The sequence below is a fragment of the Teleopsis dalmanni genome, chromosome 2 (assembly GCF_002237135.1).
Source record: "Teleopsis dalmanni isolate 2A chromosome 2, ASM223713v2, whole genome shotgun sequence".
NCBI classification, from domain to species: Eukaryota; Metazoa; Arthropoda; class Insecta; order Diptera; family Diopsidae; genus Teleopsis; species Teleopsis dalmanni.
In genome coordinates this window covers 161169659-161185041 of record NC_051847.1, presented here as the reverse complement: position 1 = coordinate 161185041, position 15383 = coordinate 161169659, and the positions used below count along the sequence as shown (strand labels likewise).

At 31.0% G+C, this 15383-nt stretch overlaps 1 protein-coding gene across 1 annotated transcript; it reads left to right on the top strand.

Moving 5' to 3' along the window:
- The first annotated feature begins 219 nt into the window (after positions 1-219).
- LOC119684868 lies at positions 220-13485 on the top strand. The gene is made up of 4 exons (XM_038099001.1): positions 220-414; positions 8054-8200; positions 13003-13179; positions 13241-13485. Exons 1-4 carry the CDS (start codon positions 270-272, stop codon positions 13330-13332), a joined length of 561 nt encoding a protein of 186 aa, XP_037954929.1. The 5' UTR covers positions 220-269; the 3' UTR covers positions 13333-13485.
- The last annotated feature ends 1898 nt before the right edge of the window (positions 13486-15383 follow it).

The following is a 15383-nucleotide window of genomic DNA, read 5'->3' as shown; positions in this document are numbered from 1 at the left end:
GTTAACGGACGATCAAATTTATTCTTAAGCGATAACATCAGGAAAATTAGGAAAATATTGCTGAAAAAAAAAAAATAATTTAAATTAATATAATATTTTTTCAACTCAGAAATCAAACAGTTTCGCATAATTTTAATATAAATTAAAATTATTTTTACTAAGAAAAAAATTAAAAACTCGCACATGAATTTTTTTTCACATTAAAAATTGTTTAAATTTTGTTTTAAACAGTGTTTCAATCGATATATAAATAAAAAAAAAATATAAATATGCAACCATTAAAGCGCTTCACCCAGTGCGGCAGCTTAACTATGCTGTTTTGTGTTTTTTTAATACTTTTTGGAGTGAGTTCTACTGCTTTAACTACCTTTGGGAAGACTAATAACAGTCCAGCACCGACTCCCGGACCAATTGGTAAGTATAGTCTCTGTTCACAAATAACTACAAACCCTAAGCAGTTTTGCTACTATTTTTAAACAGAATTTTAAATCAGTGTTCAATTGTTTATTAATTTCATTAGTATTAAACTATATAAAATTTTTTGAATTTATTTATCGACCTGTTTTTTAGAATGGTTTTTATATATTTTTTAGTCCAGCTATCGTTCAATTTTTTTTAAATACTTCAACGTTTAAGGATAGTCGAAATATAGAATATAATAAAAAAATATTTAACAAAAAGGGACCTATAGCCGAATTAAAATATATATAAAAATAATAATAATTTATTTATTTATCAATTTAATGGACATTAAATTATTTATTGATTCAATTTGATTTTTAAAGTCACTTATGACGAAAGAAACTATTTTTTGTATAGAAACTATTGTTTTATAATAGATTTAACATATAATAGAGAAATTTAGTAGTCCAGTTCCAGTTCAATTCTTAGTTAACTTTAAAATTAATTTTAGTGTTAACTCATAATATTCTTAATATTATTTGATTAAAATGAATATTAAATTATTTATTAATTAAAATTAAAACTAAATTATTTATTTATTCCATTTAATATAAAATCTATAAAAAAATGGCTACCTTTTATGGAAGAAATATTATTTTATCTATCATAGGAAAACCATTACGGTATACCTAAACTATCGTAATATACCATTATTCTTTTAAAATCCGTACAGAACCTATTCTTTTAAAATCCGTGTAGTGCAGAACCCTATAAACTTTATCTAATTCAGACTTAATTTGCCAATAGCAAATTACTCTACTTTTTAGTTTTTTAATATAAATATTTAATCACTGCAGTATATATGTTAGCTCTCGTTTTCGAAAAAAATTTAACTCCAATATTCAATACAAATATTATACCCATTCATCTCTTATCATCTCTTTCATCTCTCTGTTATGTTTTACGACAGTTATGGCATATGGTTAACTGGTATTGGTTCATTAATTTGTTAATTAATTTTCAAATATTGTTTTTTAATGGACCGATAAGGTTAGCTTGATCCATCTCATTAAAATGTTTAAGAACTTTAATTTCCTTCGTTATAGTGTTTCAATTATCTGCTTCACTGCGTTACAAATATCTTAACAGATTTAATATATAATTTTATATTAAATGTTTAAATAGTTAAAGATATACAAATCGTTAATTAACAATATGGAAAAAGTAGTCGCTTTTAAGATAGGAAAAAATATAAATTATATATATTTTAAACAAAAACGTTTTTCATTTTATAGACTAACAAACATTATCCACCTGACTACTATCAGTTCTCAATTTTAGTAGTCAAATATATAGAGTCAAATAGAGTATCAAATATATACCCATATATATGTATATATATATATATATATATTATTTATTTACAATCTAAAATATATTTTTAATTTTAATGCAGTTATAATGCTTAATATTGCTTTAGAAAATAAATGAAAGTGATATATTATGTATATGTAGTAATCCCTTTATATTTTTTTTTGTTTTTGAAACGAATGAAAAAAATAAACTAAGGTTATGAAAAAAGAGAAAATGAAGTGATATAATTACATACATACTCCGAAACTACTTTTATTTTTACTTTAATTTAATTTTCTAAAAAATAAAAAAGTTTTAAAGCAAATAAGGAAATAATGCAAGAGAGTTTAACTTCTCCTTCCTCGAAATTGCTTCTCTCGCATATACTACGTCTTTGCTTACAAATCTAGAAACAGTTTTAGTGTGACTCCATACCTCCATACCATACCATACCATCTCCATTTTATGGAGATATGATTTGCATACCTTGTCCTGTTCGCTTAAGAAAACGAAAGCAGTCGTGGATTTCACCCATACTACTATGCAAATAAAGAACGATTTTATTGAAAAATCTCCAACCAAAAATTCAGTGCTAAGAAATCGGCATACTTTAGTGCTAAATGATAATAGGCAGTGCTGAAAATGAACCAAATGAAAAGGTTAATTACTTCAACACATGCGTTTTACCTCGAACAATTCGGTAGCGAAATATTTGCGTGTCCTTTCTTAATTTTTATTGAACAATTCAGCACTGAACTGAGTTCTGCATAAAAGCAAAGTGACTAAAGCACTTGAATTTCACTTAGATTTATGTATAAAAATCTAATATTTATAATTATTTTGTATTTATTATAAATAATTATATTCTGTTGAATAAAACTATAATCAACTTATACTATCTGAACTAATTAATAATGTTACATTAAACATTGAGATCAGAAAAATTGTTTTCATTTAGAATGGATTCCATTAAATGTCTTAAATTATTGTTGATATAGTATATAAAAAAACATACATAATTTGGGATTAGTAAAAATTATTCAGTGTTTGTTTATTTCAACTATAGAAGCAGGGGTTGCTCAGAGATCCCCACCCTCCCCTACCATCCCCCTCTCTCTACAACATTTATACGTCCGATATCCCAATGTTAGGTCCCTCGACACTCTCAACATAACCAACACATTGCAAGAGCATATAAACTTCATCCTGGATTATTTCCAGAAATGGAAAATAAAAATCAATAATGAAAACACTAAGGCTCTGTTCATTTCGCGTAAGAGAAGACAGAACCTGCTAACAGTAAGAGTTGGAGATATAGTAATAAACTGGAAGGATAGCATTAAATATCTAGGCATCACGGAGACAAACGATTCACATGGCTTAAACATGTTCAACTGAAAAGAATTTGCTGTGCCAAAATTCTTCATCACGTCCAACCACTATTCAAAAATGAAAATCTCAATGTTAAGAATGTTGATGTTGATGTTTAGCGTTTAGCAAGGCCTCAAACACTACTATTTGCAAGCTAGAAATTGCACAAAACCAAGCGCTGAGAAGACTTTTCAAGCTACCATGGTATATTAGGGCGAATGACATCCTCAGGGACCTCAAGATTGATTCGACCAAAAAATGCATAAAGGATAGAGCCCTGAAATTATTTACGAAAACTGACAGGCTTACCAACACCGCGTTATCGAATCTAAGAATTGTTACAGAGTTCTCAGGGAGGTATGCAGATCTGAGGTCAATTATTGCTTAGTCTGATGAAGTGATAAACAATAATCCAGTCAAGGCGTAAAGAGGGGTTATGAAGAAACCTCGAAGTTAATAGAGAGTAAAAGTGCTCAAGTGCACTGACTCAACTAGCCGCAACATTATAACTAAAATTAAAAATATTTTTCTGATTTAAAAAAAAAATATTAATTGTTTTTGTGACTAAAAATTAATTAATATATTTTATATGAGCGCTTCTATTTTCGTAAATAAAATAAATTTTTTATATGCCACTATTATAATCTATTACCTTAACATATTCCATGCCATTTTTTGAATAAATGCTTTATTTCAAAATTCTTAAGTTTCATTTTCAAAGAGTTAGATTTATTTTATGCCAGCGAGGAAGTTTATTCGAGATCAGAATAAACTATAATTCACTGTTAGAATTATACTATGTATTAGAACTTTTGAGTGAAAATCTTTTAATATTTGTCAGCTTAGGGTTTCTTTTTTTAGTACCACTAGAAATTTCAATCAATTACTTGACCATGAGAAAACAAGTACTTATATCAACTTTCATCTTGGTTTGATCAAGACTTTTAAAACACACCATTATATTATGATATTGTTACGTTTATTCTAACGCTTCGTTCGATAACACTGGATCCTGATAAGTGAATAATATTAAACTTGTATTAATTATAACCGTTATTTATCTTCTGAAACACACACAACTTTATTCCTTAAAAAACCAACCACTGTATTCTCCTAAAATTAACCAACTATATTTAAAAACTTATTTACTAAACAAACTGACATAATTCAAAATTATCTCAGTTAACTTAAATCGAATTGTATCTTCGCAACATTGCCCTCCACCTAAACTTGTTCGTCCCGAACAAGTGTCACTATATCTTCATGACAACGCGCCAACCGTTCCAAATGAACTACTTTCATCTTATTCTCATTATTTGTTATGTCCGAAACGAACAAGACATCTCTGACATCAGCATTAAATTCACTACCCGTAGCCAATACGTCATCTGTGGTATCCTCATGAAACAAGACATTTAGATCATTTGTCACGTTCTTATCATCTGTGAGGTTGGCATCAACGTTTAACGGTATATCTTTATAAGACAACTTATTCGCGACCAACAAGTCCTCTGCGGTCTCCGCATCATATTTGATTTCCTGATTAATCCTGAACGGATGCACCAAAGTTCGTGCAAGTACGATATTATCGACTCCGACATTTTCCATGGCTTCTACAATCCAGCATCTGTTCGTCCTTTTATTCGCGTCTAGTGTTCCCCATACAATCGCTTCTGAATTTGCCGGTATTCTCTGTCGTCGATTCAATCGAACCTGTCGCACCCTATCGCAATGCTCACTGCCAGTATTCAATGGACATCCCATTACAGCGCTCCGTAGGATACGTTGTCCTAAGTCCAACGTAATTCCATGGGCAATCATAAAATCTACTTCAAATGGAGTACCCTCAACATATATAACATATGGGGATTCTTGGTCGTCCAAGCAGATGTTAATTTCAACTGATTCAGCTATACCAAAGCCGATTAACACAAAATCATAACTATATAAACCGAAATAGTCTTTCCTCCTTTTCTTTCTTCTCTTTTTTCTGTTTCTTTTTTCCCTATTCATTATTTGAATCAGTCTTCTTCTCCCTCTTATCTTATTTCTTGTTTTCTCTTTTATCCTTCTTTCTTTTCTTCTCTTTCCTCTATTTCTTTTTACCTCCTTTCTTGTCTTCTTTTTTGTCTTTCTTCCTGCCTTCATTTCTGTCTTTTCTTTTGCCTTCCTTCTTGTCTTTCTTCCTGCCACTCCAGTTTCCATTTTCCGTACTTTTGCTGTAAAGCAACACATTATACCGGCAGCCTCGTACGTTAACGCACTGCCAACTGTTTCAGCGTAAGTTAGCTTTGGAAACATTACCACCTGCCGTCTGGTTTCTGGATCACGTATGCCATCAATAAAAACATCAATTTTATTTTCTTTAATGAAGTCACTAGAACTGCCAATATACGCTAAATTGCATAAACGTTCGATATCCGCGGAATATTCCTGAAGACTCTCGCCAACCCGTTCTACTCTTGCCTTCAGTTCTACTCTGCGTAGGGGTGACATAAAATTGCTGCCATACCTACGATTTAATAAGCCAATTAACTCATGGTAATTCCTACGTGCCTTATCAGGAATCTGTTGTAGCACCTCTGCCGCGCTGCCCTTTAATGCCACAATCAGCGCTGCCGTTTTCTCATCTTCACCCCAACGATTTGCAACAGCAGTAGTCTCGAACTGTAACTGGAAAACTTCAAACATCGCGGTTCCACCAAACACCGGTGGTTTTAATTTTACTCCCCCAGTCCGGCGAACACTCGCTAACGAATGACGATTCGACGACAAATCATCCAATCGATTTTCTAACTGGTACACCTCATTAAAGACTTGAATATTCTGGTTTGTTTCATCAACCCTTTTTGACAACTTTTCTTGCGTCTCTGCTGTTATCGAGACAAGTTGCCACAACTCTTGTTTTAAATCTTTGAATTCACAGAAAATCTGCTCTGCGTTTTTCTTAAGCTCAGTGGAAGTCTGCTCTGCATGTTCCTTCATCTGCTGCATCATCTTCATCATAAGCTCCATCATTTCACTATTACCCACCTGTTTAACTTCTCCCCCTACAATTATCTCTTCAGGGAATTCTTCCACTTCCGCATTTATACCGCTCGCCTCTAAAGCCTCACGCAGCCTTACTTGCAACTCCGTCTTAACACCACCTGTGCTAATCCCCAGCTTCTCCAGTTGCCGCTTTAATTGCACTACGGTTAACTGTCCAAGCTTAACCATTTTATTTATCAGGATCCCACTTCTGACACCAATGTTACGTTTATTCTAACGCTTCGTTCGATAACACTGGATCCTGATAAGTGAATAATATTAAACTTGTATTAATTATAACCGTTATTTATCTTCTGAAACACACACAACTTTATTCCTTAAAAAACCAACCACTGTATTCTCCTAAAATTAACCAACTATATTTAAAAACTTATTTACTAAACAAACTGACATAATTCAAAATTATCTCAGTTAACTTAAATCGAATTGTATCTTCGCAACAATATGTTAGAATAGAATAGAAATAAACAGAGTTCCAGCTCCCAACGGAGCGAAGCACTGTGAATATAGTTGATTTTTTGTGCTGCAACAAACCCTAAACGAACAGAAGACATTACGCCTTCCGAAGTCTCGTCTACTTTTAAGTAGAGTCGACTATCCATCTTTTTGGATGGATAAGGTGTAACATAGTCCATAGTGACCCGTTAAATATCCCACCAACAAGTTCAACTCTATTCTGTTGAAGAAAACTACCTTACCATAATTGTACGACAGAACCAGCTCTTTAGCCTGACGGTTACTTGAACTGTAGCGGCAGTAGCGACTTCTCTCGGCTGAAAACCATAGTTGATCTTAAGATTTCGATGTAATAATTATTGTCGTCTTTTTTAAGGATTTAGACTGTTTTGGTGAAATGGCGACCAAGCTAAGAAGCATCTTTTACATTTCCTAACAATTGATTGCGATATAGTATATTCTCTATAAACTGTATTTATGGTATTATTACACACGCTTCTGACGCGTAACTCATAATAAAAAATATAAATATAACAATCCTCAAGTCCACTTCTGGATTCTCAGGAAGATATGCTGATTTAAGATCCGTCATCAACTAAAAGACAAATAAATGATATGATTTCTTAGCCTAGTTAAAGCCTAGTGTGGAATAGTGATAAGCCCCCAACCATTATAGAGTAAAAGTGCGTAATAACACTAACTCAAGAACAGGAAGAAGAAGAAGAAGAAACAATTATTTAATTTGCTTATTCACCAACGGGTGACTCATTTAAATGTCATTCAACTATGTAAATTTGTAAAATCAATACAAGCATTTAGTAAATTTTGGAATCTATAATGTACCTATGTACACAATATACATATTAGGGTAAATACATTTTTTTTTTTGCTTTAATAAGCTTACTGGTTGTACTGTTTTATTCCTTATATAGTACCAGTCGGTTTTGGTACCCTTATATAACAGATATTTCGTCATGTATATTTATGAGGTAAAGCACTTTGCTTTGAGCATGACAGAAGCGACATATTCTATAAGGGACTCTGGTATGACATGATATGGTTATGGTATAGCAGGACATTGTCAGTCGCTGTATATACTATATAAACACAAATACTCGTTATCTATTTTTTATAATATACAAATAAATCTACATAATTAATAACATATATATGAAAATCAATTTAATTTCAAATTATGTGATAGCAGTAAGTATAGATATATACTTATATACCTTTAACCAATTTTAGATTTTTTATATCGTTGCATTTTAAATTGGTAAAGTCAATATCATCCTACTGGTGTGCTTGATACATATGTATCATATTATTCCCTTTAATAAATAAATTAAAAAATTAATTAATAATTCCTTTTTGTATATTAAATTCTCATATAATAACAATTTTTTCTTAAATTTTTTAGTAAAAGGACGAGAATGTGTAACTCATGATGATTGTGTTACGATAGATAAATCAAGTTGCGTTCGAGATCCCAATGACTATAAATTACGATGCCTCTGTGGAGATGATACTGTGCCGAATGGTGGTTATTGTCCGGACGTATCAAAAGGTAATTTTCAGATTTCATGTTCATGTTCAATGAATAAGATTAACTTTCATAACATCGTTATAAATTAAATATGTCAATTATAATAATACTAGATAATGCATCTAAAGGTTTTTCGTGTTTTTTTTTATATAATCTTGATTATCCTATGCATTATTGTTTTCCTTTGCATAACTAAATATTCTAGTACCATCAATTTTATTTAATAAACAGTCCCTCTTAACTTATTAAAGTTTGTAAATGTTATTGGTTCAAGAATTTCTATAAATTTACTGCTTTAAAACGAACGTAATATGTCTTTTCTTTTTGAAATTTACTTTTATTTTGATGCCTAGGGTAAAGAACCTAGTAATCCAGTTCCTTATTCTTAGTGAACTTTAAAATTCTAATTTTAGTGTTAATTTCCAAATAACAATAATGCCAGCTATCCTAGGTCGGTTTTCTGTATCAATAATAAAGATTTTGTGATTTTTAATTTTGTATACTATTATAAATTTTAAGTGTATATGACCAACCAAAGTTACGAAAAACTTCATCCGTGATGATTTATCTTTATGCACAAATATTTTTGTTTGTGTCACATACGTGTAATTCAACATAATGGTGAAGTTGAAAAACATGTGTTACACTTTTTAAAAAAAATAATGAACAGTCAGTCATAAATTACACCTAGACTTGCGTGTTTCACTCGACAAAACAATTTGTTTTTTAATACGAAATAAAACAAAATTTTCTTATGTTTAAACATCGTTCGGAATAAATAACCCATTCTTGTTTCTTTTTTTTGTAGTGAGGGGGAATGCTTTATAAAATGTCAGACCGACCGCCGTCGAAATGGTGTACCCGACTTTCTAACATTTGTATGTGGTATACGGATTAAAACATGCCCTCTTCAACAAGACCTATTTCCCTCGAGACCGCTTTCGCATTACTTCGAGGGAAGTCTCTTTTATGTTGGGATTTCAAGTCATGCTGTTGTGATTTTCAATATGTGTCCAGACCTCCACTTTTTTATCTCATTTTCTTCGTGTGTGCCCTATATATTAGCCTAGTTTCCGATTCTCCTTTCTAGGTCTAATTTCTTCATTTTGAGAACTTATATCACATATGACTCTATCGTTCGCCAATTCTCTGTATTCGCTCTCCAGAGGTGACTTTTTGTCACCGTCCTTGAAGAGAAAACACCAACTTGCGCTGCTAGTGCAACCACTTATTGCACTCAAAGAATGTTTATTTAGCTTTGCAATATATGCAATTTAGGGACTCTACTTAGCTGTTGAAATATCCACGTCCAAACAGGAATTGAGTGAGGTAGTAGTTAACCTCGCCGAAGTCTCTTGCTAGCTAGGTTTTTTTTAGAAAATTTTAGAAACAGAATTGGTACTATTTATAGTAAAATTAAAACTTAAAAATAATAATAATGTGATAATAACAAATAATATTGTCGCATCGTTTTTTCTATTTATTGTTTTGTTTTTGTATATGGAGGGTCTCTAGTGCGAGTCTCTGAATAATACTTTATCTATTATTTTTATATTAGTTATTCGGTTGTATGTTTTGTTGCTTTTATAAATTGGACGAAAGCTGCGGGTGTCTAATGGTCGGTTGTTCCTATATATATTTGATCGCAGTTTATTTCGATTCATTGACCTGTTACATATAATATTTTATTGTAGTTTTGGATCTATTGGCTCTCCTCTTTTAGTGAATATTCTGTTCAGGATTTTTTCTGATTAGTGGGCAACTTTGCTGTTGTTAAGTTTTTTTTCATTCATTTTTGTTTGTTTTTTGTGGTGAGTTCAATTATTTTAGGTTGAGTGTAGTTTTGTTTTTTATAGTTTATGAATCTTAAAAGTTTGTTAGTTATTGTTAATTATAGTTAAATTAGTTAATTATAGTTGTTGTTAAATAAAATATTAAAACCATAAAATAGTCGTTTACCTAAGTTCAAACAGTATTTACAGTTCAACAATATTTAAAATAAAAGCGAATTTTTTTTGCATTTGTATAATTATTTCCACAGTTTTAAATAGTTATAATAAACAAGTTTATTAATTATCGCAATATAATATAAATTATTAATGAATGTTACTCCAGTTTTGGCATTAAAGCATGTCAAAAACTTTTGTATAAGTTGTTTTTAATGTTAATTGTAAGTAATTAATAATGACTCATATACTTAGAACACGCTTTGATCCATTTATTTAAGATAGTTAAATGAAGTTAAATACGTTACCGTGCTTTTTAGTTCTTATAATTTTTGTTTTTTTTTTTTGTGAAATGCATACCTTAATATTGAGATGTACGTGGCTATTTCGTTAATAGAATTCAAACATTTGTTGTACTGAATTTTCGTAATTTGTCGAAATTATACTTGAGTTCCTGAATAACTTTACTAAATACGTGTCCTGGATGTAACCCAACACGCTAATTTTTTATGACTTATAATGCGTTTTTTTCTTTACTTTCGGTTTTCTATTGATAAGTCATAAGGAAATTATACCCCATTCAAGAACCCTGCGCATTTGCGGCAAAAAAAAACGCGCGTGCACACTAAGCGTTTGTAAGATGTATTAAATCAAGTGTTTCTATCGCAAGTGTACACTGAGTCTTGTACGTGATTCACCTGAAAGTTTTCTTTGTGATTTCAGGTGTTTAAAATTTTAATTTTTCATTGAAAGCAACAATAATTGACAGCTAAAATTACAAACATGACAGCTAAAATTACAAACTAAACTTTTGTGTAATTCCAGTATTAAACAACCAAAATAGTAGCAATATATCCAAGAAATCACATTTAAATTCTTGGAGAGATGATATTTTCAATACTAAAATTATTTATGGTTTTCTTTTCTTGTATCTACTATACCAAGTTAGGTAACATCCTGTGCTCGTATATCAAAGAATTATAAAAGTTTTTACTAATGTATACTCGTATCTTTAATACACATTTCTGCGTTAAAAGTAAACAATTAAAAAATAAATATAAACATTTTCATATATACTCAGTGTATATATGCATATATATATATATATATATATGTATAGGTAAGGGCAACTAGTAAAAGTACCGAGTCACTTTAAAGTGAATGTAATATGTAATCTTTTTTAAGCTTACGTTGAGTCCAGAATTCATATAATTAAAATGAAAATTACACAAAATGCACTTATTTTCTACATTCTCTTCAGGATGTATACATAGCAAACTACTTAACATAAAAAAATTTGCAAAAATATTGTACAATATAAAGCTAAATAGTAAAAAGCACAGAAAACATCTGTATATTAACGAATCCTGAAAAAATATCTAAACACTTGCATACACTACATGCATTGTGTATATATGTTATGTGTATTTCACACTTTTCTTATTTATAATTATGCATCAAAAGACCTTATCGCCGACCTGTTCACCTATTCTATGAGTATTTATATGTGCATACGTGCTCAAAAAACAAAAACAAAAGCAAACACTTCAATCAAAATAACAATTCATGCGCACATACGAGTATTATGTCTGTTCCCATACTTTTCAAGTAAATGTCAAGTTGAAAATGAGAAAAAAATCAGCTTTCCAGTTTACCAAAAAATACGGGAATTTTTTTAAATAAAAAATTATTGTATGTATTGAATTATTGCTATATAATAAACATTAGTATTTCATTAGTACAATGAAGATAAAACTATGGAATATAAGCGAAATATTGATGACAATAAAATACTTGTAGTAAAGCTCGAAGAAATTGAAAGCGTAACACTTCATTCACACCAGTTTTGTTTGTAATTGTAGCTGTCAAAAATTTTCATTTTTAATTGAAAGCAATAACAATTGACAGCGAAAATTACAAACATGATAGCTAAAATTACAAACAAAACTCTCGCTTAAATACAGTATAAGGTAAATAGGATGCCAATATTATGCTCTTTAAACAAAATATTATGGAACAGTTTTGCATAAAGTCTGGTGTTAACAACTGTTTTTGGATAAACAAACCATGTAAAAATTGAAATTCAAATTAAAAAATTACAAAGGTTATTAAGTTCTTCATTTATATGTTGTTTATTTCATTGTGCACTTAATTTAATTTAAAATTTATTTTCATTTCATATATAACAACGTACAGTTGTACGTACGTTCAATTCAATTTTAAACCACATCAGCTGATTTATATATCAACACAAATTTTACTAGAAAGAAAATATTCAAGTAAATTCTATATATCGTTCTATTATTTCGACAAGTTTCTTATTTTTAAAATCGTGTTCGTATTAATATTTGTGGACTGTAGACTGATGTAAAGCCTTCTTTTATTTTTTATTGATGGATTGTTGTATATAAATTGTTCCAAATCCTAGGTATAATTTAAATACCCATGAGGTTTAGCTGCAACCAATTTTTTTCTACTTGCGAATAATGAAAGCTATTCATAGGGGGCCATAGGAGAGAACAGTAACACAGATTAGGCTGGCTGGCATTGAACTCGGACAATTTGGAAGATTTCTAAAGGAATTTATTCAACTCATTTGTTTTTGCTGAATCAACTTGACTTCCACAGTTCGTTCATGTATTTTTAAGACTATTTGACTAAACTTTATTCAAAAGTGTTTTATATTCTGATCGTAAAATACTACTGAATTCATAAAATGTTATATGTAAGAATAATTTCTTATGATTTAGTCGACAAAGGATTGCCTCTTTCCTCTCCTACATTAAAACCAGATATAATATAAAATTTTTAAAATAATTATCAAAATTTATTCTTATGGTAAATAAACTGTTAAAATTTTTTTTTTACAATTTTAAGGATTGCGACATACTTGTACTAGTAGTGGAGAATGTGAAGAAGGAATGACGTGTCAGTTGGAAAATAGCAACCGAACTGTTGGCTTAGCAAAATTCATGTCGTCAAAGACAAAATTATGTCTTTGTGATAATGATAGTGGATACGTAGAAGATATTAAACTTGATATATGTAACGAAGGTAAAATATTTAATAAATATATTACATAAAGCCATCGAATCAATAATTTGTTTACTTTCAGCAACTTCACTGATCGCCAAGAACATAAAATTTATCTTTTTAAGCACAGCTATGCCTTTCATTGTTGCCACCGTTATAAAAAATTTTTCTTAAATTAAAAATGATAAATAAACATATATAGTCGTTATATGTGTTTAAATATATACTGCAATATAAATAGTTGGTTATAATGCTGCACAAAAAGCTAATAAATTCAAATGTAATTAATTTTTTGGATTCAGCTATTTAAAACTCACATTAGCAATAATTAACTGAAATTCGTTTTTATTCAATTTTGAAAAGCATCAAAATAAATTACATACTATCACTTAAACATACTTTTTTTAACATTACGTTTGTGAAAAAAATGTTATTTGTTATCTTTCTATAAATGAACACGTATTGTAATAAACATTACATGTTATTTTTAACTTCTTTTATTAAATTATTGTATTATGAACTCTGGCACTTATGCAGGTCTTACCAGGAGAACTCTAATCAAATAGAGTTTACAATACCAATGTCTGCTGTTTTTGGTGTTCACCACAGTGAACAGATTCGAGATAAATTATAGCCTATTCACTGCGCATGTAGTTTTAATTTTGATTGTAATTTTACTCATACGACTCGATTTGATAAAACTTATTCACACAGCAAATCATAATTTTATCACCATTTTGTTTCTTATTTTTGTAGTTGAGTTTGTGAATGAAAATACTGAACGTTGCAGCAATATTTTACTTTGTTTTATTATATTATATATTGTGGGACGTTGTATCATTGCACCGTCCAGCAAGTGGCCCTAATGAAGTGAAGGATTAGCCGAAGTAAACTACAAAACGACTTGGGCCCTTTTTCGTCCTTCGATTCTCGGATGTTGTTATTAAGTTAGAGCTAGAGTGGCTTCCATTCGCATAACTACATCTCTTGTTATTGCATGCAGGTCATTTAATTTGAAGTTGCCTGCCAAGTTATCACCAACCCAACGGTGTCCCAAGACCGTCATGCTCCTACTTGTCAATGCTGGATATTGGCCAATATATGCACCGCTGTCTCCTTTTTTTCTAGACATAGTCTGCAGCTGTCTTCCTCAACAAGAGTTATCAATGAGTTTAGGGTGCTTCGCGGATAACAAAGCACTTCAATCGCTTTCCTGGCCAACTATTTCGTCATCATGAGTTTAGTCTGTGTACAAGTGCTCATCTCTCTTCATCTATTAAGATAGACTGCAGTCATGTGAACAATGGCACAATGGTATTAAGGGCTGCAGAAGTTATGGCATGATCATTGCTTTAAAAGTTCATCTGACTTTTCGTTTTGCTCAATACAGTCCTTTGACCCACATGACTGTTACCCCATTTTCATGAGCACATATCATCAGCTTCGTGACACATTCTTGTACTAAGCTATTGACTATGCGCGTCTTTTACATGCTTCTGATAACTGCTTGATTGTCTAGCGCTATATATCTGACAGGCATGTCCTTTGACCCACATGATAACATATTTTCCTAGATGTAGAGTGTACGTTAGCTTTAACTCTTTCGAGTAAACTCCAGCTCCAGCTATGTCATCCATGAAGGAGAAGCTAATGTTATTCTTTTCACATTCATCATGCAGAAGACCGTCTACTATCAGTGTTCTACAGGACACTTCTGTCTAGTAAACTCTCCTCATAGTCAAGGAAAGACAGATGTAGTGTTTCCTTGACCGTGGTCTGGACGAGGTCAAAAATTTTTCGATGCCTCACTAAAGTTCCGAAGTTGCTTTTATTTTCTTTTAGGTGGCTTTATACCAGCAGACAACTGACGCATATGTTATAATAGATCGTGTAGATCATTATCGTGTAGACCCAGTACGTCAATTTTGGTGATTACTCGCAACGTCTTCAACACACTCTCTTCCACGTGTTTATTCCAAGTCAGTTTGTTATCTAGGATGAGTCCTAGATACTTCGTTATTACCGAAGAGCTGCAAGGGGTCCGTTGTCAGACTTCTCTTCCTCATCTCACCAGGCATCGTAGATACTCTACTTTGACCAGTAAATTTTTTCTTTTAGTCGCTTTTTACGACAAGCAGGGACCTAATGAGGTGGCATTCTTATTACACCACTACACGGTAGTGGCTAAAATATGCAAGAGTTATTCACAATATCGCGTAACATTT

Excerpts from the sequence above, each read along its gene's own strand:
- LOC119684868 (XM_038099001.1), top strand. The coding sequence starts at position 270 with ATGCAACCATTAAAGCGCTTCACCCAGTGCGGCAGCTTAACTATGCTG. Across the intron at positions 415-8,053 it reads ACCGACTCCCGGACCAATTG|TAAAAGGACGAGAATGTGTA; the intron begins GTAAGTATAGTC and ends TAAATTTTTTAG. Across the intron at positions 13,180-13,240 it reads ACTTGATATATGTAACGAAG|CAACTTCACTGATCGCCAAG; the intron begins GTAAAATATTTA and ends GTTTACTTTCAG.